This window comes from Phascolarctos cinereus, unplaced genomic scaffold (assembly GCF_003287225.1).
Source record: "Phascolarctos cinereus isolate Bilbo 61053 unplaced genomic scaffold, phaCin_HiC Scaffold_9;HRSCAF=440, whole genome shotgun sequence".
In the NCBI taxonomy this organism is placed as follows: domain Eukaryota; kingdom Metazoa; phylum Chordata; class Mammalia; order Diprotodontia; family Phascolarctidae; genus Phascolarctos; species Phascolarctos cinereus.
This window is the reverse complement of record NW_027556402.1, coordinates 150,960,885-150,986,979: the sequence shown is the minus strand read 5'-3', so window position 1 is coordinate 150,986,979 and position 26,095 is coordinate 150,960,885. Positions and strand designations below refer to the sequence as shown.

The 26,095-nt window shown below is 33.2% G+C and overlaps 1 protein-coding gene across 1 annotated transcript in view; it reads right to left on the bottom strand.

Annotated features, from left to right (window-relative positions):
• Nucleotides 1-981: 981 nt before the first annotated feature.
• The window catches only part of GABRA2 (gamma-aminobutyric acid type A receptor subunit alpha2), a 136,421-nt gene continuing 111,307 nt past the window's right edge, over nucleotides 982-26,095 (bottom strand). The window contains exons 9-10 of the mRNA XM_020990682.2: nucleotides 21,236-21,438; nucleotides 982-8,893 (exon numbers count right to left, since the gene is read on the bottom strand). Coding sequence (XP_020846341.1) covers nucleotides 8,588-8,893; nucleotides 21,236-21,438 — 509 coding nt within the window. The 3' untranslated portion in view covers nucleotides 982-8,587. The remainder of the gene's footprint in view (nucleotides 8,894-21,235; nucleotides 21,439-26,095) is intronic.

Here is a 26,095-nt window from a genome sequence, read left to right as displayed (position 1 = left end):
ATAAACATCTTAACCCCTAAAGTGCCTGGGTGAATTGGTGAGACTTACCAACTAAAATATAGAGCAAATTCATCATGAAGTGCTTCCATTTAACTTCAATTTCTTAACATAAGGTACCAAATAAAAGCAAGCACAAGAATTCTCCCTACTATAGGGCTGATTTTAAGAGCACCAGTATTAATGTTAATACTGTATGATGTAGAATAAATTACAGTATTAAGATTTTTTTAATCAACAATGTAAAATGCCATATGATTTAGGACTATTTCATGTTTATAATAATGTTTAAAGATAAATAGATTCATGTAACAAATAGAGGCCTCCAAAAATAACCAGTTATTATGAAAAGGTCCATTAAGAGGGTCACTTTAATAGAACCTTTCTGTGTCGGGGGAAATTATCTTAGGATAATAATGTTTTGATATATCATTACTTAAATAGGAATACTTATAATGATACAAGTAGACCTACATTTAAATAGCATTCCATTAAATCAAGATGATGAGACTAACAGAAAAAAAAGTGTTCAAATAATAGCATTCAGTGATTTAAGAAAGCAGTAAAAGCTTGAGGCTACTATCAGAGAAATAGGCTTGCTTAATCATTTTATTCCAATCCTGTCATATAAATGTGATACTTTTTTGTGATGGAAATTCCTTAAAAGTAACTAATTTTCTGGTTGAACTCAAGTAGTCTATAGTATCATTTTATAAATAAAGAATAAAGGTAGTGAGTCAGTTTTTTACTATTTTATAAACAGGAATATTATAAATATTTTTTACAAAAATCAACTTGGTTACCACTTATTCTGTCCCAACTGTAAGTCCCCAATTAAATGCAATTTAAAGATAACAACAACTAAAATTATTATAAAATATTTGGAGGACATCCCACACCTAAAACTTTCATTGGTACTAAATTTTCATCCTTACTAATTAAATATTTATGATTAGAGTTTTAAGAAATGCTTCTGAAATCCAATATATTGAAATTAATTTTAATAAGAAGTACAAAAAGATAATGTTAAGCAATGTTTGCATGTAGTCAATAATTATTTTTGACAGCAAGCAAAAAGTGACACATTCAAATAAAGATTAACTTGATTCTCTTACATTTAAAAAAAAGGTTACAAATTTTCCAATTAAAATAAGTTTACAAATGAAAGAATTGCATCACCCCTTAGTTATATCTTAATAGCTATGGAACTTACCAGAGAAGCACCCAAAAATTCTATTCAGTGTCACTATTCAAAGATCAGTGTATGTGCACGCATCATGCAATGATTCTGCATGTGGACTTTGCTGTTAATTGGTGATAAGAAATATAATTCCATCCCCTGTCTCTTTTTCTTCCTTTTCCCTGTTAATTAGGCAACTCATAAAATTCATTCTCTAAAAATGTTTCTCAAAGCTCCCAATGAAACATTGACAATAAGGCCATCACTTTCAAAAGGAGCTGAGATTCTTCACACACTGAAATCAGATTTTGTTCATTCCCAACACTCACAAAAGGAAGGTCCAACCAATTTTCCTGTCTTAATAAAGTCTGTTAAATATCAATGTACTTTGAGGAACAGGCACCCATACTTCCCAGGGATCAGGCATTTGCCCGTAATATTTCAAGCTCATGTTATGCCCTTTATAGCTCCAATTTGCAACAAACCTTCAACTTCATTGAGGAGTTTTAATCATAGTTTTTTTTCCCCATAAAACTATAGGCCCCAAACCAATCAAACATGATAAGCTCCTATTATGTCCCAGTTGTTATGCTAGGGTGCTATGGATACAATAACCAAAGTGGTACAGTTCCAAACCCCAAGGACCTTATATTTCACAAACTCTTAAGTGATATTTTTCCTTTTGAAAAATAACTTTGATATGTTTTTGCAAACCTTGCTTCTAGTGGGATCAAATACTTAACCTTTTTCTTATCTCAGCAGAAGGATTATTAATGTATCACTCTTGTTGGGACAGGGGGAAGTCAGCAAGGACCTGTCATTTCCTCAATGTGGGGATCTCCAAGTGTGGAAATTCCATCCACCAGTGAAGAACTGAGTTGTCAGTGATTTAGCCACAGTCACAAATACAAATGCTAGGTGCTAGCAATATGATTACCAACATGACAGTATTTGTTAGAGGTAGGATCTGAATATTAGTATTTCACTGCCTCTCTGCCCAGTACACCACAGTAGAACTAGGCCAGAGTACTAGGTTTCACGAATGTTTATTTACTGAGAGAGTAAACAGGTGAAATATAACGTTTCACTCAAGAAATGAACTACACTGAGCTGTAGCAGGGAGAGTTGGGCAGATCTAAGATAACAAGCAATTTTTCACACCAACAATTGCAGCACAATTCTTTTGATTTCTTTCCCTAAGTATCTTTCAAATGTAAAGCCACAGTACTGGAATTCATCTGGGGACTTAGGTTCAATTAGTGATTCTCTTTTGAACCTGTAAAACATCATGATGAGTAAGGGGTGAGTGGGGGCAAAGAGAGAAAGTATAACAAGTTTACTTGATATCTGGATTTGGATTTGGAGAATTATATATTTTTAAGCAAATAACATTTCAAAGCAAAGTATGACCCCTCCCCCTAAATTGCTGACAAATTTGTGTCAGTGAAACAAAATGACCTTAAGTATGAAATGAATAATAAAAGTTTATATTAAAAATAACTTCCTGAATGCAATTATCACTTGTAAATGACAATACAGAATGATAAATAAAGTCATAACCTACATTAACCAATACTTCTACTTAAATTGGATTTTTTTTTTCATTTCTCCATAAGAAGTAGTAGTCTTTATTTCACAGGAGAACAGGGCCAGAATTTCATATTACCTTTTAGTAGCTCCAGGTTGCAGATGGTTTTGTTAACATTAACTCAAAAGTATTGGAAAGATATTAATGTGACAGCCAATGAAAGCTCAGCCAAACGCAACAATTTGCTCACTTTACTTAAGCAAGAGAGTAAGTGGCTTTAGGCATGCATTAAATAGAATTCCTGATTTACAACCACTAATACTACTCTATGATGAGAAAGCTACATTGGATCTCAAACCAGCCAATTGCATTGGCTGTTAAATGGGCATGTGAAAATGAATTGGATACTTTGTTTCTACAGACTTTTAAGAATTTCATAAGACACTTTTCAAAATAATCCCTGGCATTCATTAGGAGACAGTTACATCATTCTGTTGACTTATTAAAATTAGAAATTTAAATGTATGAGGAAAAAACTTCCAGTTGGATATGATGAATTTGCATATCATAACTAATTCCCAAATGCTTTCTATAGTCTAAACAGGACAATAAAAATTAGTAGTTTCATTCATTATTTCCTTACCCAAAGTTATACCATTTCCAAAGCTAATTACTTGTTGAAATAAAACAGTCATGTAAATTAGATCTGTCCATAAAGGAAAAGTTTTAGGTTTCACAAATTCTTATGAATTTCTCATGTCTCACATTACCCACTTAGTTTCTAGGTTCCATCTTCATGAATTAACATATAGATTCAAACTTTAGGATATTACCTAATAATTCTTTGGGAAGAGAAGCATACAAAATAATTTATTTTTCGTTCCTACTAGGATTATGTATTGGCATTATGTCATTAGCTACAATGTTAAGAGAGAGGGTGGTCTATATTTAATTAAATGTATATATTTGATACAAAATAAGGATTTTTCTAAACTAAACAAAATTCTGAAAACATAAATCAAATATAGGGAAGAAAAAAGTGTTGTTTAAAACATGGTTCTAACTAAATATTTAAAATATACATGTGAACTATATATTTGAAGACAACTAAACTGTTCATTTTGTCTTCCTAGAACAAAGGTTCCTTTTAAGTCAATTTTATTGGTTTTAATAAGGATTTTTATACCTTTTTCTCTTAGCAAAATTATCAATATTTCTTTAAACAGGTTGTTAAAATACTATAATCCTTGGAGGCACATTTATTTATTGTATTCCTTGTTTTTTTGAGAGGAAAACATGAGGTTCTTTCTTGGCTTAAACATGAAAAACTCATTTGTGGTATATCCTTACCTTCCTTTATTTTTTTTCTTCTTTAGTCTATGATTCTGCTTTCTGTTTCTTTGGATTTTGTAAAACAACAATTGCATGTTAACCTAAGATTAAATATAGGAATGATGTATATATTGATTTGTGAGACATAAAACTATATAGATTAAGGATATGGTTAGGAAGTATGATAAATAATGTTTTTCAATTTTTTTTTAGGCAATTGGGGTTAAGTGACTTGTCTAGGGTCATATTGCTAGTAAGTGTCAAATGTTCAGTTTGAGGCTGGATTTGAACTCAGGTCCTCCTGACTTCAGAGCCAGTGCTCTATCCACTGTGCCACCTAGCTGCCCCACAATTTTTAAACTATGTATTCAACCCAAAAGGGACAAAGTGAATAAATGTTGCATCACAATTCAGGCCTATGCATGAAACAATCTGTTTTAAGATATGCACATCAGTGTATTGTCACTACAAATTCTAAGCCAGAATTACTTCCTCAAATGGTCTTAATGCTGTGTCTTTGGGCTTAATAGACTAGTTCAGTAGAGATCTGAAGTGCAAGAAACTCAGTTAATAGAAAATCAAGGTCAGAACTGGGTAGTATTACGCTAGTGGATAATTCCCTAAAATTGTCCACCTTTCTACCTAGACAAATCAGGCAGAAGATTCATGAACCTAGATTCAGGACTATGTTAATCATTAGTTAGAAGATTGGAAACAAAATAAATTGCCTTATTTCATATACTTTATTTTTAGTAAAACTAATGATAATTTTAAATAGTTTCTTAATAAGGATGTTAAGAAAGTTGACTATTCAAAATTAACTATGGGAATTCATTCATGTTTAGCTGACATTGTCAAACTGCTCTTCCAGTTGGGGATTAAAACCCATTGAGTATTAAGAGAGTAGAGCTCTCTGATGAGTCTACGTGATCCCTTACTCATATTGACTGCTCAATGAATGTGGGCTGTATGAACGCATAGATGGATGGAAGTATACTTAAGGAACCTGATAACATGCAGAAAGCCAGAATATTTATTTGCTTTATTTCTCTCTTTCTCCTTCCCTTTATCCTTTGAAAACAGAAAATCCATGCCAAAGGATTTAGTTGTCACCATCTTCTACTGTATATACCAGAAATTCATAAGATAGCAATGACTAATCTTCACCCCAACTCCAAGACACATTAAATAAAAATATAGCTTGTGAATTCTCTCATGGATCTGAAAGCTTTCCAAATTATAAATAATAAATATAAGACCTAAGACGCTTCAGCTGTATGAGTAGTGGATTTTTATGTGAATTTGATATTTTTATGAAGCTGAAGAGATAATTCAAGATGTTTCTTAATCTAATCCTGAGACAAACTTCAAATACAGAGAAACTGAGGAGTTGTATCATTTTAAGATACTTCGAAAAATTGTTAAGGCTGATAATTAAAAAAATACTGATTTTTAATGAATTTATGTACTGGTTATATTCCTTATAGTTTTATATTTAAATTAATAGGAAATGGATAGCAGAAAAATATAAAGCTATCTCAAATATTAAGCTAGTTTTTCATATTGCATTGATCATTTTATTTTAGCATCTTATCTAAAGGGATGAGATTCATACTAATTTCTCTTAACTTTAATGCCAATTTCATGAATTAATTTCAAAGCAGAGCCTGCCTGATAATACAATTATAAACATCTTCATCTTTTATGTTCATAACTTCAGATATCATATATATGCATTCATGACATTGGTATTCATATGCCAGGGGAGCATGCTCATGGTACTTAACACCTAATTTCCTGAAGGTTTTGTTTTTTCTCCTTGGAGTAAACTATTACTTTCATTAGTCTGTATTCTTAGCTGTTTTTCTAAAGGGTGAGCAAAATTGTTAAGTTCATGGCTCTGTAAGTTTTGATCCTTGTTCTCCATGGAGTTCCCTACTTCTCCCACCAAAAATTTCAACATTCCTCCATATCTATTCAAACTCCTAAAGGATTCTATTTAGGGATATGCACAGAAATGCATGCACCAAAGTCAGAGCAGTAACAGAGCATTCTGAAATAAATTATGTGAACGTATGATTTGATTATAGTGTAATTAGGACAGAAGATCCTCAATCATTGAAACCACAGAAAATAATAATTCTAGATAATCTTCTCCAACTTACACATAGGACTGAAGCCAGCAATAAACCATGCAGGGACAGCCCTTTGCCAAAAGCAGAGAGAGATTGTTTGTGGCGGTGGTTGATTTCAAGAACCAATTATTTACAGGCTTTTTTTTTTTACATATATACATATTTATAAATTTATAATTTATACCTGGGTAGTTTGACATTAAGGACATATCTCATAATTTACAAATAAAAACATCTTTAAATTTATAATAGATATATATACCATGAAAAAACAATACCCCTTTTATTGTTTGCCTTCAAACCTTACATACTTTATCATATCATTGCAAACATATCTGAATTACATGGGAGATCTACAATGTGTACAAATATATGTATGAAAATAAGGTCCTTTTTAGTTAAATGTCTGAGTAAAGTGCATGTTTTATACTACTTTTATGATAAAGAAGGCATCATTAGAAGGGGATTAGGGAAATTGATATTGGATCCATTTATCACCCTTTGGTTTATTTTATGTTTTATGGATTACATTGTGGCCTGTGGGACTATTGACTGTTAAGTCTGTCTTCACTGTAAATTCTATTATTAAGATGAATTTGTGACCTTGATTTCAGTACAGTCATACAGAGTACAGAAGAGAATCACATTTTTTAAAAAGAAAATACTAGAAGAAACAAAGGAAAAAAAGGCAAATGAAAGCAACATTGTTTAGTTCTTTTTGCTTTTTTCCACATCAGAAGAGATTCCTTTTATTGATTTTTAAACATACCTATTTTATGCACTAGACTCAAATACTACACAAAACTGCAAGAAATGACACTATACGACTACACATGTTTCTACAAAGACATCGTCATAAAGGTGATCTCTTGGTAAAGGTCAACTAATAACTGCTAATATATGTGTGAATCAAAAGGGCTTTTAGACTGTCCAGAAGCCTGAAAGCTAGGAGTCAGACACAATCATTACATTTTTTAAAAGCTGTCTCAGGGCATAAAGGATTATGTTCAAAACATTCGAATGAAAAACAAAAACAAAAAATTATCACTCTTATTCAACATTAATATAAAATTGAAAACGGCTTCTAATCTTGCTGCTTGTGTGTGAGTTGTGTGTGTGTGTGTGTGTGTGTGTGTGTGTGTATGTGTGTGAAATAGTCAATAAGTGCCAGTAATGCTTTAAAGTTTAAGTAAAAAATGTTCAACTCTTACCAAAACCTTTTCTGGTATACAAAGCCATTGTAAAGTTATGTCAGCAAAATGTAAAGTCGTAATTTACAAAAGCAGATTTACATTAAATCTTATCTGAGAGAGCTGCTTTTAGGACAGAGAAAAAGCGCCACTTTAACTGCCTCTTCCTTTAGAATTAGTGGCTTTCCCAAAATGATGAAGAGAGAAGCCTTAAGGCAGAATTTTCTGTATTAGTAAACAGGAACAAAGAATATCTTACAGTTTTCATATCTCTTCTCCAGGACACAAAAGGTCTTATCAGTTTCTGAGGGGTGGGAATGTCAGCATTACTCAACAGCCTTCAAAGTTTGAAATGAATTTTTCCTGTCTCCAAACCAAGGCAATTTGGCTGATCAATCTCATAACAATATGTACTTGAAAGAGTAAGACACTTTCTTTTGTGAAATGGAGACACTAAGAATTTAAATTGTCTGTGGCTGACAAAAATAATTTGCAGGGTTTCAATGACTGCTTCATTGATAACTTTCCAATAATGTCTAAAGGCAAGAAAATAACGACTATGGCATTCCTACAGTTATTCCATTCTAAGCATAATTAACATCCTGTCAGGTTGTGAATCATCTAAAGTTTGAAGTCATCATAATGTAATATGTACATGGATAAACAACTGTACAGAATAATTAAAGGCTGAATCTTGCTTCCTAGCATTCTTCTTATGTGCACCAAACTCCCTAATACATCAGCAACGATTCTGAGCACTCAGAGAAAGTGTTAAGTTTGCAGAGAACAAACCCTGCTGTTAAAAAAAAAAACTCATCTTATTAATGATAACTTCACCTGTTATTGTAAAATTAGACATGAGTAAGAAAAATCCTAACATCTAACTAAAACAAAAGTGTTCCAGAAGTGTTGTGTAGAACTCCCATTTTCATTTCTACAGTAAATAGAGGTCATATTCAGCATACCTGAAATTGACTTCAAACTAACTTCCCTCAGTACACCTTTGTAAAAGCAATGGCTCAGTTGGCATGGGTACTATCTGCTTACAGATCCCATGAAGTAGCAAATGTGGGCCTCCTTTGGAGACTTACTGATAAGGTAGATTTCTATATACATTCTGTACATATTGGTTCACAAATTAGCAGTTATTAGTCGGACTGTACATAACAAAACAACCTAGCAGATTTTCATTTTGCAGTATCCATACCAAGTAGGAGTTTTGCATTTAGGTTGATGGAGCAAACCCTAAAAGCACAGGCTCCCTGTTTAGATATGTTGCCCAGTACACTAAATTAAAAGTACCAAATAAGACTGGGAAAACTATTCTAGACATTCTGTCTATCTTGCTAACACTGTTGAATGTTTTCTTCGCTTCTGCTGGCTTTCCCTCTGGTTTCTTGTTGGTTTCTGCTGTGGTGGCACTCTTGGAGATGGTGGAAAGAACTGGGTCCTTGGTAATATTTGGAGCATAATTGGCCACGGCCACGGCATAAGCATTATTCTTCTTCATGACAGATGCCTTCTCTTTTTTCTATTAAAAACACAGAAGTTAAAATAGTGCAGGCAGAACTTGACATCTACTTCAATGGAGGCTTGCCCAATGAGTCCTGGGAGCTCATCAAATGGACTTGCTCACAGGAATCATTGTCCAGGCCATTCCTCCATTATATTTTGCCAACATATAACTATTCTGATAACTTTTGAGGAAATTGAACATATCAAGGGCACCGAAATTGAGGAGGTTAATTTCAATTAAAGAGGACTGTGGAGTCAAGAACCTACCATGAATAGGGAGTCCTTATAGGTACATTGGTAATGCTTATTGTGCTGCTAGTATGGTTTTGGTCACTATTGGTCATGGTCTTTAAAAACATAAAAGGTCATATGCTTATAATAAATTGTCCAAAACTTCATGGAATGATACAATATGACTAAGTGAAATACAGAGGGCAAAGAAAATGGGAATGTATGCCCTTAAAATGTATAATTCTAAAATATAATACTCTCATTTAATTTAGGTCAATTTGCTATCTGGATTTTTCCTTATGAATACAAACATTTCAAGAAGCCTTTCCTTTTTGAGTGAGAAAAACACAGTAGAGATATAGATGGCAAGGTAAGAACAAAACCTGAATAATACATGAATATATATATATATATATATATATATATGTATATATATATATATGTGTATATAAATGTATATATATGTGTGTATATATGTGTATATATATATGTATATATGTGCATGTATATATGTGTATATATATGTATATATGTGTGTGTGTGTATATATATATATATATATGTGATGGAATGGATTTCACCTATCAGGCAGTGGAAAGGTATATGGTGGATTGTAAACAGGCTACAGCATATAAGTGATAAGGAACTGTGAAGAAAAAATAAGTGAAAGATGTCATGAGGATAATGTCAATAGGAAATTAACATAGGCCCATCATATGGTGAGAGCAAGAGGTTTCAAACCTTTTGTGCTTCACTCTTGTCCCATCAAGTCAGAGGAAATCTAGGAAGATGTCTCACATGTTACATAAATCTGCTATAGGTAATTTATGGCAAGGTATGGAAATGAATTATCTAGATAGGCAGGGACAAATTAATTATGTTATGTATCCTCAGAAGGAACATCCTTCACAAAATCATCTAAGTAATCACAACAAAAACTAAATGAAGGCAAGAAAATGGAATCCCCCTAAAATTAAAATAGATATCATTTGAATGCCTAGAAATTTCACATTAATATAAATAGAGCTTTTTGCCCAAAAGAATGATTTTGTAATATTAGTGTAGATAATAGCAATCTCTCAAACTTTTATGCTTTAAGGCTGATTTTTGACATAAAATATCTATGTCAATACACACATATTGACATATAAAGCATCACATATTAGCATGTCATATAACATATTACATGTCATGTAACATGACAATGTTCTGCACTGATGGATACACTGTCTAAATCAACCTATTTTTTAAATGAATCCCTTTTTGAACATGTGTCTGAAGATGCTATAGGAATGTGGCAAAATCACTATCTCTGCTGCTTAACTCCCCAAAAAGAAGAAATAAAAAAGAGTAATTAAACTTTATTTTTAATATACAGAAGAGAACAGAGATAAGTTCAGAAGGAAGAAGAGATAAACAAGAAAGTAGCTTTGAAAGTTAGTGCTGAATTTATTTTATATTGCAAATAAAGCTGCATGGAATGAAGATTCGTGGTTTCATATACAATCTTTATTATGTTCTATTTTCTTTGTAGAAATTATTATTATCTTTGTTGCATCTTATTATTATTATCTTATTATCTTTGTTCAGCATCAAAATTCAATAGCTTTTTAAAAGGTTATAAAAGAGGTTATCTCTTTAGGTCAATAATGCCATAAACTTTCTGAATTGAGAAACAAAGACTAATTGTTGCTGCCTACCAAATCCAATTCTAGCCAAATCAATTCTTCTATGAAGTAGAAATCTTTAAGGCAGAGATTGTTGGTAATCTGAACTGTGACGTTCTTGAACTCTGAAAAAAGGCTTATATATGCATACATACATATATGTGTGTATGTATGTATGTATGTATGTATGTATGGTATGTATACACACATAGATAGATAGATAGATAGATAGATAGATAGATAGATAGATACAGAGATAGATACAGAGGTAGATATAGATTTACAGATATATATATTTGCCAATACAAAAGACAGAGATACATTTTTTTTAATTGTCACAATATTTTCTTCAGTTCTCTGAGTGATAGGCATAACCATTTACCATGAGCAGTAATGATATTTGTTCGTTTGCCATTTCTTCCATGAGTTTACATTGTCCCTCCAAATGCCCAGATGTCTTGAGATCTTATAGAAGATTCTCTAAAACTCTTTCCTATAAGTCAGTAGCCAAACTATCAACTGTAAGCACCTTTGAATTCTCTGCTAAATGGCAGAACATCCCATTTTCTCAGTCTGTCATCAGACTTACTCCAAAGAGTGTTTAGAATAAGACAAAGTATTCACAGAAGAGTAAACATCATGCTTAAGGCCTTGTAGATTTGGAATGGATGCACATCCTCCCAGAGTGGAAGGGGGAGGAGAAAGAGAGAAGTGAAAACTCCCTCTAATACATAGTACTAATATTTGCTTTTTGTTTTAAATTTTTAAAAATCCATTACAGAAGAACGTTAAAAAGAAAGATTTTTTTAAACTAATAAACAGAAGAAATGCCATTCTCAATGTATCTCAACCAAGTATTCAACCACTGAATAGTTTATATTCTTTGGGGCTTTAGTTGAAAGGTAATAACAATTTTTTAAAAAGAAAAAATTAACCCTGCAGGAATCACACTAAACCAGGATAAAGGCTATATGCATTTGTATATTCAGTTTATGTTAATAAGGCCCATGGAGCTTAATTTAATTATAGCTCTGTTAAAGACTATAAATGTAAATAGCAATATTCATTCTAACATATTTAAATATAGAAAGAAAAGGGGACTTCCTTTGTAGTTTTTTTCTACTACTAGATGTATGCTATTTAGATTTTTAAAAATCTTTCTGAAATCACAGCATAACTTTCACTTAGACACTTGAGAAGTGAAAACTTTAAAAGAAAAAGCATCTTTGCAATAGAGTTTGTTGATGTTTCTATTGAAGTAGAATGAAAAGATGGTGCAACCCACCATAATTAAATTCTATTTTCTATTTTTAAAATTATGTCTTACAGGATTCAGAATATATTGAGAGTTTGCTGCTATATCAAGGCCTCTGGGTATATGTTCAAAAATGCCAATCATTTCAATGAGTAAAACACCAAAGGACTTAATTTAAGCCAGGAAAAAGACTGATTACCACCATAACCATGGCCTGTACCCTGGTGGCAAACCAAATTATGATCTGTGAAGCCAAGAAGTGCTATTAATACAGTATCAATAATAAGAATACATCTCAATTTCAGAACTTTGTTGGTTGAAGCAAATTAGCACTTCGACCAAACTATAACTTAACAACATTTTAGAGTTGGAAGCAATCAAAAATCATTTAACTTAATACCACTTCATGCCTCACCTTAAAAAGATGGGAAAATTAATGTAAAATGAGATTAAGTTTATGAGTTAGTTAGTAATAGAGCTGAGTCTAGAATACTCTTGAATCCCCATTTGAAAGAGTTTGTTTTACATAAGACCAACATGTCTCTGGTCTTTCTTCATGGGTGAAAAGAAATGTATTCTATGTGAAGAAATATAAAAGCCCTTCCTGGAGAACATAATACATTCAATGAGCTTCATAGGCTGCATTATAAGAATAAAAGACATTCATCAAGAGGCTACTGAACAAGTCTCTGTGAACTCTATCCCAGGCTACTGAAAGAATGCATATATATCGTGCTAAGACAATGATCTTATAATCAAATTTTAGTCCCATAGACTTGGATCTGGAAGGGACCACAGATGTCATTCAGTTCAAATGCCAACATTTTACAGATGACAAAATGGAATTCCAGAGATTCAAAGTTACTTACCAAAGGGCACAGAGCTAGGAATTTACAGAGTAGGATTTGAGTCAAGCATTTTCTCTGGTTTTCTGCCATGATTAGAATGCTCATTCTCCTCATCTCTGCCTCCTGGATTTCTTTAAGTCTCAGCTAAGATCTCACTTTCTATAGGTAGCCTTTCCAAATCCCTTTTAATTTCAGTGTCTTTCCTCTATTACTTATCTCCTATCACACACACAGACATATATCTGACATATATGTGTATGTGTATATGTACATATATACACACATACACACATATATATGTATATATTTGGAGGGAGAGAGAGAGAGAGAGAGAGAGAGAGAAAGCGCTTGTTTGGAAGTATTTGTTTGCTTATGGTCTCCTCTGTTAGAGCTATTGAATCTCCAGAGTTTAGCACAGTGCCTGGCACATAGTAGGCACTTAATAAAATGATTATTGACTGATTAAACCCAGGATTCTTTGATAATAAGTCCTACACTTTGTGTGTTATATCATATTATCTCTAACTATACATACTCTAATATCATATAAGAGGTAAATTACTGGAAGGGTCATTAAAGATAGTCTATTCTAACTATAAGTTTGTAGATTAGCATAATGAAGCCAAGATGGGTTAACTGACTCACTCAAAGTAACATAGGTAGTATAAAAAAGTAGCATAGTAAGTGTGGAGAATGCCCCACATATAAAGGAATATTGTGACATACGGACAGAGAGGTAGGGAGTCTTCAAGTTGTAAGCGGGTGGGTGGTTTGCATGTTAACTTAAGTAATTTGTGCTTTCATTCAATAAGCAATTGGGAAATGATCAAGAATTTAGAGTACTGGAGTAAAATAACCAGTTGTATGTGTAAGAAAGATTAACCTAATAATAACTAACATTTATATAACCTTACTATATGCTGGGCACTCTGCCAAGCACTTTACAATTATTATATCATTTGATCCTTAAAACAACCCTGTGAAATAGATGTTATTATTATCTCCACATTTCAGATAAGGAAACTGAGGCAAACAGAAGTTAAGTGATTTGTCCAAGGTCATACCGGTAGGGAATTTCTAAAGGTGGATGTGAATTCAAATCTTTTTGACTCTAGGCTCAGGACTCTATCCACTCTCTCACCTAGCTATATGAAAAATTTATTGGAGTATAGAGATATAGGGGCCAGGGAGACCAGTTAGGAAGTGAGCCAGAATGATAAGAGTGGATTGAATACTAGAATTGCAGTCAGCAGATGTAGATTTGAACCCTGACTCAAATGCTCTCTAGAAATGTTATTGTGGGCAAGTCACAACATCTCAGAACCTCCATTTATCTATATGTAAAGTGAAGATAACACTACTTTCACATCTAAATCATAAGATTCTTGTGAGGAAAACACTTTGCAAGTTTAAAGTGTCATAATCATCTGCTTGTCCTGACAGGTGGAGTGGAAGATATTAATCAGGGTGTAAACACTGGTAGTGGAAAAGGGGAGTCATATTTAAGTGATGTGGTCCACTGGAAAAAGCACTGGTTAGAACTCAGAGGAGTTGGGTTCAGATGCCAGGACTGCCACTTACTACCCATGTGACTTTTGGCAAATCACTTTACCTATTTAGGCTTTATTCCTTAACTTGTAAAATGGTATTTGGAATAGATGACCTTTAAGGAACTCTCTAACTCAAAATTTATGATTAATGCTATAGGATTTTGTCACTGATTGCACATAGGAAATGACTGAGAGGACAAAGTAAGAAGAATGTAAACTTGGGTAATGGGTGAAAAACTGGAAATTGAAGAGATTGCAGATTTGAGCTAAAAATGATTATTTCTTTTGGAATATACTGAGTTTTAAATACCTCCATTGCATTCAGGTAAGGATATTCAGTAGGAAAACTGAAAATCTATGTCAGAATTCCCAGAGAAATATGTGGTCTGGAGATACAGACCACCATATTTTGGTGGCATTTACTTTTAAAGCCACTTGAGCATGTGCTGAAGAAGACAGTGAAAAAGAGGTGCAAAGCAGAATCCTGGGAAATATTTTTCTTAAAGAATAGGCAGAATGAAGAAGACCCAAAAAGGCAGGCAGAGAGGGTATAGTATAGAATTGAAAACAAACAAACAAACACAAAATGGCATGGAGGTCATAAAAGTCCAGGAGAAAAAGAGAGAACTTTTAGGAAAATGTAATCAGTAGGGTCAGTCAAACATTCTGAAAGGTCCCAGGTATATCAATGCCTTAATAGCCATTAAAAAGCATATTTGGATGTATTAAAGGATTGAGAATAAGTGGTGGCATTACCAGAATGCTCATAAGGCATGTGATCTGGATACTGGTTGGATGGAGTCTGGCAAAAAAAGTTTGGACTTTCAAACCACAAAACACTCACCTGTTCCTACCCATGTTTACCCATACCGAGAGCTCTTTGATCCTATTCATTCCCTGTATCACAACCACTTGCCAATAAGAAACACTTTAGTTTTTCACTAGAATATTGATTCCTATGGAAAGCCAAATCTAAGACAACATTAAATAAAGAACAAATACATGGACATTTCTTTTGGGTGAATATCATGGATTTCAATGGTTACTTGATTTTCTTCAGGTCCAATGAATACATTTCTATGATTATGAGATTTTTTTCATTAATATTTTCCATGCTTCATCTTAGATATAAAACTAGGTTGAAGACTAAGAAAACAATTCGAACCTTCATTATACTCATATGGAGCACTCTCTTAAAAGTAGTGCTTATCAGCAAAGGGAGATGAAACTTTTACTTGAAAGAGGGACAGAAGAATCACAAGAGATGGAATGACTAGAGAAGCCAAGGAACTTTTAAATCCAGTCAAACAAAAACAAAAACATGTGGGCCTGGTGGTGTGCTGACTTAAATAAGCAGTCAGTTGATTTCAGGGGAAGGGTACTCTTAGCCTGAATTCAATATCATCACAAGCCTTTGGATCCTTGTCTGGCTCACCACTTAAGTACTACTCTACATGGACACAATTTGCTACCTCATTGGGACCAAGTGAATTTGTCCTCCCTCCACTTCTCTTTTCCCTGCCTCATCATGACTTGTGATCTGCCATGGCTTACTTTTTAATCTTTTTTTTTGTGTTATCTATGTTTTCATAATGGGTTAAAGATAAGCTGATTTTTACTTCATCTTAGCAAGTTTTTGCCACAAATGAGAGGGCCACACAATTGGGAAGGATAAAGAAGAAATTCTGGACAAATCACCCTAGACTTAATTATATTGAAACACACTCTCTCTCTCTCTCTCTCTCTCTCTCTCTCTCTCTCTCTCTCCCTCTCTCTCTCTCTCTCTGTCTCTCTTTCTCTCTGTCTCTGTCTCTCTCTGTCTCTCTCTCTTTCTGTCTCTCTGTCTCTCTTTCTTTCTGTCTCTGTCTCTGTCTCTGTCTCTCTCTCTCTCTCTCTCTCTCTCTCTCTCTCTCTCTCTCTTTCTGTCACTCTCTCTCCCTCTTTTTTTTGTCTTTTTCTCTCCAAAGAGAATTCTCAAAAGGAATTCATTTCATATATCAGGCTGTTAAATTAATATCCAGAAAGAATATTCATTCAATTTGAGAACTAAAATTGAAACAAATGAAAAAAAAAAGTTTAGCTGAATAATGATAGGGCTTCAGTGATTCTGTAAGAGCTGCTTTGACTGTTCATGACTTGACAGGCAGGTATACTTAAATCTAATATCCATCCCTATTAGGTAATTGCTTTCTGATGTACAATCAAGAGGCCTTCAACTACAGAGTACGTGTGTTGTAAAAGGACATTATCTGGTACTTCAAACAACAAATGAAACTTAAGAATGATATACCACTGTGGGTGTGTGTGGGGGAATGAAGCATGGCATAGTAAGTTTTTTTCTGTAGGTACTAGACACACTGCAAGATTTGGGATTAGGTGATCTAGTCTTCAATCCTGTCTCTGCTTCTCTGGATGCATAACTATAAGTAAGTCATTTAATATCTCTGAGCCTCAATTTCCATATCTGTAAAATGATCATCATAATATTTAAACTCTCTACCTCATAGGATTTTTAAGAAAATATTTTGTAAATAGTAAAGTACTATAGCAATCTTAGCTATCAGTATTGCTATTAAAAAAAAACTTAATGATCACAAGGGTACCTGTCATATATTCATGTGACTGATACACATGACAAACAGTGACAGTTGCTTTCCAAATGCATATGTCATTATTATTTTTTTTTTTGGCTAGGCAATTGGGGTTAAGTGACTTGCCAAGGGTCACACAGCTAGTAACATGTCAAGTGTTTGGTCTGAGACCAGATCGGAACTCAGGTCCTCCTGACTTCAGGACCGGTTCTCCATCCACTGTACCACCTAGCTGGCCCCCAAATGCTTATATCAAGTCTAGAAGAAGGCACACATACCAAGATGCCTAAAATGGAGCAAATGTGTTGACATAAATATTAATATATTTGGAAATGAAAACAATAAGTAAAATACGATGGGAATGTTGGAAAGGTTGAGGAGATAAGTGAAGAAAATTAACCAGATTTTCTCAAATATTTACTTGATAACCCTATCCTATGGCAGAATTCTAAATGCTGGAAAATTTTAGCACTATGACACAATTTTCAGGGCTTACTCAATTTAGATAACACTTTTTTTCAAGACTTTCATATTTATCTCTTATGTTAGTCTAAAAATGTTCAGATATTTTGAACTTATTCTTACTCTCTTTTTCCTAAATATGCACCTTTAAGACTGGAATCCTCACCCCACCCCTTTAAAAAAAATTTCATTCCTTGTCTTGTACCTGGGGAATTCTGTGCCTGAAACTTCAACTTCCACCTTACCTTATTGGTGATTCCCAGCTATGATATAAGAGATGGGAAACCAATCAGATGTTCATGGAAAAGAGCCCATCCCTCCCAAGAGGGAACAACCCTCTCATGTGTGACAGTCCAAGTGTACTGACACTGAATTTGGAGGGATGATGAGAACCTGACATTAATTGGGTGCCATGTGAAGAGTGTCATATCTCTCTAGATCACTGATTGCATTTCCTTTTATGTTGTGGTAAAAAGGTCAATCAAGGCCCTAATAGTGATGGGCTGGCTAAGTCATAGATGTATACTAAGCTCCAGAGATCAAGTATTTTTATATCTTTGACAATTATCCTAACACCGTGTTGCTTCTTCTTCTTCTGTCCTCCTCCTCCTTCTCCTCTTTGAGGCTCCAAGTATTCAAGTTCAGCCAAAAGCCTTTCTTTGAGTGAGTTAAAAGTATCAAGAATAATCTCTTCCTTTAAAGCTTCTAAGTCTGCCAAAGCAACAGAAATGGGATGGGCTATTTCAAAGTTTCAATAAAGATCTAAGAATTCAAATGAAATTTGTAAAGTCTTTCCATACGAGGGGAAAATCTGCTCATTTTTCTTTGCTAAGTTATTCGCACATACATTTAAGTAAAGTGTTACAAGAACTCAAAGTAAAAACATTCAATGACTCAATGATTGGGATTCTTAATTTGTGGTCTATGAATTTGTTCTTAAAATATTTTGATAACTAAATTTCAACATAATTAGTTTCCTTTGGAATTCTATTTTTTAATTTTGTATATTAAAATAGTATTTTAAAAATGTTATTTTCAAAAAGTTTCCATTGACTTAACTGCTATCCAAGTGATCAAAGGGGTCCAAGAAACAAAAAGTTAAGAACATCTGCCCTGAGAAAACCATGCTGTGTGTCTCAAGACAGGTCAGACAATTATAGGACATTAGAAGTATAGATGAGAAACTGATATGCATCTAAAGAGAACATTTCCTATAGAGTAAAACTACAGGTTCAGACCACATCAAATATATGAATACACATACACAAACATACATAGATACAAACATTCAGGCATACTGTTAAAATGAAGAATATTAATTATATTCATTTACATTCTTAGGGTAGATTGTGCATTGATTAAAGTATACCAATATTCGATTCTATTTACAAAAGTCCAGCACTAATTAATTGAAAAGGTCACTGACCAAAAAGATTAAAGTCAACAAACATCAACAGGAGAAATTTCATAGAGGTTCTTTGGTCTAGTTGCTAAATAGTCTAACTCTAATAATGGGTCTGAATCTTCTCAAGGAATTGGAGTAATTATTAATAAAATTGAATTTTTTTCATTCTTTGCTAATAATCTAGTTAAGAAGTAGCATATTTCTAAGACATCTAATAGCCACCCATTGTTCAGACAGTAAAAAACAGTGCTAATATGAGAGAAAACATACTATTTGAGAAAGGGAGCCTCCTCTAATGAGTAGATTTTTATTTTCATGTCAGGGTTATAGATATTTACAGTAGTATAGTAAATTGTCTCTGATATGCCATGGGTTGCAATAAAATGTTTGAGTTACAATACATATGCCATATGAAAAATTTCTTTTTTTTTTAATTCCAAATTTTTATTTTCCTTTCCAAATCCTCACCCTCACTCCACTCTTTGCTCTACCCATTGACAAGGCAAGAAAGGTGAGTGAAATATATAGAATATAGAATACATTTATCATAATTTTTCATTTTCAGAAGATTGGAACTATTCATATTTTCAACATTAATTAGTTTTTTTCAATAAATGAGCAGAAATCCTATTTAAAGGGATTTTTAAAATTGACAACATGCAGAGAAAGAATGGACAGGTTCAAATCTAGACTCAGACACTTACTAGCTGTGTAACCCTGGCCAACTCACTTAACCCTGTTTGTCTCAGTTTTCTCATTTGTAAAATGAGCTAGAAAAGGAAATTGCAAACCACTCTAGTATGTTTGCCAAGAAAATCTGAAATGGGATTAGTCAGATGACTGAAATGACTGAACAACAACAAAGATAAGGAAGAATAGAGAAAGCCTGGTCTACTTGTCCAGGCTAGCATTCCATAGCATAATGAAAGTGATTTCCACCTGACTTTCCTCATCCTTCTCACATAGCTATTAAATTGTATTTCATTTAGAGCATTGACATATATTCTGAAACATAGATGTGACCTTCATATTGCATTATCCAGTACATCTATGATATATTTGAATTTCTTTAGTCTGATGAATTTTTTTAAAAATCCCTATTTTTTATAACTGAGCAGTCAATGAATATTTACTTTATATTTTTCTTTTAAATAATAAACTTACCTAGGTGCACAGCTATAATAATAACTAATATTTATGTAGTGCTTACCATGTGCCAAGCATTTTATAAATATTATAAACAATAAACTTTTCTTTAAAATAGGGGCAGTGACTGAACTTGTAATTTCATTGGAGCAGAAATTTGCAGGTGAGAAAATTCTCTTTAATGATGCAAGTTGGCAACTTCTCTGACCCTTATGATCTTATAGAGTCACATATTCCTTGAAAGGTAAAATGGCTTTCCTAGGGTGTTATACTCAGTATTTGCGAGAGGTAGCATTTGAACCCTAGTGTTCTGGATTCCAAGGAGTCTCTCTATACTACATTGTGTTGCTGCTCATCTAAAACTTTATTTTTATTAGCAACTAAACTTGATTTTATAAAGGAAAAATTTTTTAAATGAACCATATAATAAAATAATTATTTTATGATAATAAGATCATACCTGTCATATCATTGTATTCATGTCTAAAAATAGATGTTTTTTAATAGTAAACATTCTTTCTCCTTGGCACAGACTTAGGGCCTAAGTCCCTAAGACTATAAACTGGTGACATTGATTCAGTCTACATGGGTAAATTTACCAATAAATTCACAAATGAAATCCAACATGCAGTTTTCTCACTATGAGTCCCCTTTATCAATGAATTTACAAGTCACACACATATGCATACACACATATATGTATATAATTGTGGATGTGCATCTCCATATGTACGTATTCTGTAAATGTACATATGTATTATATATTGTATATGCTCTATATTATACATACACACATGCACATGCATGTATGTATATGTGTGTATACACATATTATATATGTATACATATATTGGTTTTATGTATACAAATGTATATTTCCCTAGATCTATGATTTCATATGGTTAAAGAGTACTCCTATATAGAAATCCCTCCATCCATGTAGATCAGCAACTGCTCTGTGACTTAATCATTTTAGAGGACTATATATGGAATTGAGATGTATAGTTCCTTTGTCCAGGGACTCATAGCTAGTATGTCAGGGGAAGGACTTTACTCAGATGCTTTTGACTCTAAAGCTGGTCTTTTACCCACTCCACACCACTGTCTCTTCTAAATTTATAGCTATAGGAAACCATATCTTACAAAAGGGTTCATTTGGGGTTAATGTGGCAAGTTGCTAATGTAAAGGCAGCTGTCACTTACCTTGTCATTGACTACACTCTTTCCATCCCATGCCCAACCTCTTTTTGTGAAGTAATTGACTGTGGCAAATTCGATCAAAGCAGAGAAGACAAATGCATAGCAAACAGCAATGAACCAGTCCATAGCAGTTGCATAAGCTACTTTGGGGAGGGAGTTTCGAGCACTTATGCTTAGGGTTGTCATTGTCAGAACAGTTGTCACTCCTAAGGAGGAAAATGGGGGGAAATCACAATATTAGCATCAAATGTCATTAGAAGTTGCATCCCATTTTAAACAAATTTTTTATGTGTTCTCTTTAATATGTGGACACCTTAGAAAGGACTTACTCTTAGTTATCTTGGACGTTAGGCATATATACATATATGTATACATATATATAATACACATCTGTCTTAAAACTCTGTAAATCCTCATCATCTAGCATTTATTAATTACACTATCAGCACTAAGGTGCTTAGGTTTGAGAATATAAAAAAAGAAGAAAAATGAATGGACATGGAATGAATGAAACATGCTACCTAATAGAGATCTGTTTCTTTTTCTTCTAAATGTATTTTAGCTAATAAATTTAACCAAACATGTGAGAATGGAGTTGATTTTCCTGCCTGTAGACAAGCACTTCAATTGACATACTGACATTGTTTTTTTTTTTTTTTAATGAAAAATGCCCTGAGACACTTCCCACTGACTGATTGTTCAAAGACCCCAATCATGCCGGGAAATGAGAAAGTTGAGTCTCCACACTACTGACCATTGTAGAAAGGTTATCAACACATTAAATATGTTTGAGTACATTGTGTGGGTAGGAATCACACGGGAAGAATTCAGCTTGCTTAGCAATTTTGGAAGTCTAAACAGAATTAACTAGAAAAAAAAGAATCTTTTTTGAAAAATGATGGAATTTAAAATAGAAAGAAGAAAATGAAGCTAACTCAGAAGAAACATTTTTTAAAAAATTACCAGATTTCAACAAAACATAATTTCATAAATTTGTTCATTTTTTAAAAGCATGTTTCCTTGGGGAGAGTGCTTTTTTAAAAAAAAAAAGTTGGTTTTATGGATGAGGCAACATAGAAAGAAGTGGGACAATAATCCTGTATATGTGTTGAGAAGTATAAATATCATAACCAAGAATTTCCTTTTTCTTTGCTATTCTCCACAGAGACTGGTAGAGAGACAGAATGTTAAATTCATGGCCTAGATGTTCATTTAGCAAAAACCAAAACACAACCAAAGCTCTAGCTTATTATAAATACTATATTCAATTATGAAATTAGCACTTATTTAGCACTTTTAAAAAATTTTAATTAACATTTTGTTTCCCCAATCACATGTAAAAACATTTTAACATTCTTTTTTTTTATTGCATTCCAAACTCTCTCTACCCCTCTGCCCTCACCCACCTTGAGAAAGTAAGCAATTTCATATAGGTTATACATGTGCAATCATGCAAAACATATTTCCATGCTAGTCATGTTGTGAAAGAAAACACAGTATTAAAAAAAAAAGCAAATAAAGAAAGAAAAGAAAAAGGATGCTTTGATCTGCATTCAGACTCCATCAGTTCTTTCTCTGGAGATGAATAACATTTTTTCATCAAAAGTCCTTCAGAATTCTCTTGGATCATTGTATTTCTGAGAATAGTTAAGTCATTCAATTTGATTACTGTATACAATGTTCTTCTGGTTCTGCTCATTTCAGTTTGCATGAGTTCATGTAAGTCTTTACAGGTTTTTCTGAGAGCATCTTTATCATCATTTCTTATAGCACAATAGTATTTCCTTACAATCATATACAGCAACTTGTTCAGGCATTCCCCAATTGATGGACATCACCTCAGTTTCCCATTCTTTGCCACCACTAAAAGTGCTACTATAAAAACTTTTGTACATATGAATTTCCTTCTTTTTTTTTTTTTTTACTATTTTTGGATACAGACCTAATAATGGGAATGCTTGGTCAAAGGATATGCATGGTTTTATAGCCTATAGTTCCAAATGCTCTACAGTATGATTGGATCAGTTCAGAACTGCACCAACAGTGCATTAGTGTCTCAATTTTCCCTCATCTTCTCGAACATTGGTCATTTTTCCTTTTCTGTAATATTAGCCAATCTGACAGGTGTGGGCTGGTAGCTCAGAGTTCTTTTAATTCACATTTTTATAATCAATAGTGATTTAGAGCATTTTTCATATAACTATAGATAGCTTTGATTACTTCATCTGAAAACTGCTTGTTTATATTCTTTGACCATTTATCAGTTGAGGAATGGTTCTTATTTCTATAAATTTACCTAAATTTTCTATATATTTGAGAAATAAGGTTTTTATTAGAGAAATTTGCTGTCAATTTACTCACAGTTATGAATACTATGTATTTCCCTACATCCTATTTTCCCCATTTTTATCCCACTCTCTTTTTCCTTTCACCCTGTCCATTCTCAGAAGAGTTTTGCTTCTGACTTTTACCTCCCCAATCTACTTTCTCTTCTATTAGCTCCCATTATTCTTCTCTTATTCATTTCTCTCCTGCTTCGCTGTAAGGTGAGATGGATTTCTACACTCAACTGAGTGTATATGTTACTCTCTCTGAACCAATTCCAATGAGGATAATGTTCATGCACTCCTCCCCACCTCCTCCATTTTGTTCTCCACTGCAAAAATTATTTTGTGCCTTATGTCAGATAATATATCCCATTCTATCTCTACCTCTCCCTTTCTCCCAGTCCACTAATCTTTCTCATGCTTAATTTTATTTTTTTAAATAATCATCCCATCGTATTCAACTCACACCCATGGCCTCTGTCTATATATCCTCCTTCTGACTGCCTTAATAATGATAACGTTCTTAGAAGTTACAGGTATCATCTTCCCATATAGGAACAGAAACAGTTTAACCTTATTAAATCTCTTATGATTTCTCTTTCTTGTTTATCTTTTTATGACTATCTTGAGCCTTGCAGTTGAAAATCAAATTTTCTATTGAGCTTTGGTCTTTTCATGAGGAATTCTCAAAAGTCTTTGCTGAGTTTGTGGTTCTTGGCTGTAACTTTTGATCTTTTAATCTCCAGAATATCATAGAAAAAGCCATCTGATCCTTTAATGTTGAATGTGCTAAATCTTGTGCTATCCTGACTGTGGCTCTTTGGCTGCTTGAAATATTTTCTCTTTGACCCAGGAGTTCTGGATTTTGGCTATAATATTCATGGGAGTTTTCTTTTTTGTATCTTTTTAAGGAGATGATTTATTTTACTCTCTAGTTCTAGAATATAAGGGAAGTTTTCCTTGATAATTTCTTGAAAGTAGATGTCTGGGGAATTTTTTTTAATCATGGCTTTCAGGTAGTCTAATAATTCTTAAATTACGTCTACTAGATCTGTTTTCCAGGTAAGCTGTTTTTCTGATGATATATTTGACATTTGATTCTACTTTTTTATTCTTTTGATTTTGTTTTATTGGGGGTTTTTTTGATGTCTCATAAAGTCATTACTTTTCACTTGCTCAATTCTAATTTTTAAAGAATTATTTTCTTCAGTGAGCTTTTGTACCTCCTTTTCCATTTGGCTAATTCAACTTTTTTAAGGTGTTCTTTTCTTCAGTGGATTTTTGTGGCTTTTTTTTTCCCCATTTGGCCAATTGTGCTTTTCAAGGCATTCTTCTCTTCATTTGATTTTTGTGCCTCTTTTACCATTTTGAATAATAAACTATTTGGTTCATTCTGTTTCTTAAGTTGTCATTTTCTTCAGTATTTTTGTGCTTCCTTTGCCAAGCTCTTGACTATTTTTTCATGATTTTCTCACATCACTTACATTTCTCTTTCCAATTTTTCCTCTACCATTTTTACCTGATTTTTAAATTATTTTTGAGCTGTTCCATGGCCTGAGACAATTTCATATTTTTCTTTGAGGCTTTGGATGTGGAAGTTTTCACTTTGTTGTCTTCTTCTGAATTTGTGCTTTGATCTTCCCTGTCACCATAGTAGCTTTCTATAGTCAGGATCTTTGTCTGCTCTTTGCTCATTTTCCAGCCTACTTCTTGACTTTTAACTCTATGATAAAGTTAGGTTCTTTTTCTGGAGTGAAGGAGGCACTGTCCCAAGCTTCAGGGTTTTTTGTGCAGCTGTTTTCAAGGATAATTCTGGGGACTTGCAATTTTTCAATTCTTCCAAGGTGGCATGATCTATCTAATATACAAAAGAATTTATCTCTGTGAACCATGACAGCAACATACAGTGGGTTTTCTTCCCTATTGGGGAAATAAGGGAGATCACTCTAGTATTCTACCTGGTAGAATTTGACCTGGAAAGTTAACTTATTAATACCTTGTATTACAAATAAATATAAACACAGTTTGGAGTTCACTCTTCCTATGAAACTAAAGTAGCAGGTATGGTGCTGAAAGGATGAGTGGCTACTTTTCCCCTCAGGATTATAGGTGCAACTCTCATGGCCTAGGATTGTTTTTTCTTCCACTATTATTCATGAGCTTCCATCAGTATACTCCCCATTGATTAACAGCCAGATAGATTTAAGTATCTTTTAGAATTGTTTGCTGAAATCATAAAGTAACAAGTGGGATAGAACATCTTCCTAAAGGGGCAGAGACAAAAAGATAGATTAGAGGCAGCCACCCAACAGAACTCTCCCAACATTCCCCTCCAACCAATTTTCAAATAATACCTCAAATCAAATTCTGAATGCCAGATCCAATAAAAGTTTAGGTTGAGACATTTTTCCAGCCTAAGAAAACTTTTTCCCCCCTAGCTTTATAAACTATTTTTGATAATTTAATTAGTATACATTGAATATATAGAATAATTTTGGTAAAATTGTTATTTTTATTATATTGTACCTGCCTACCT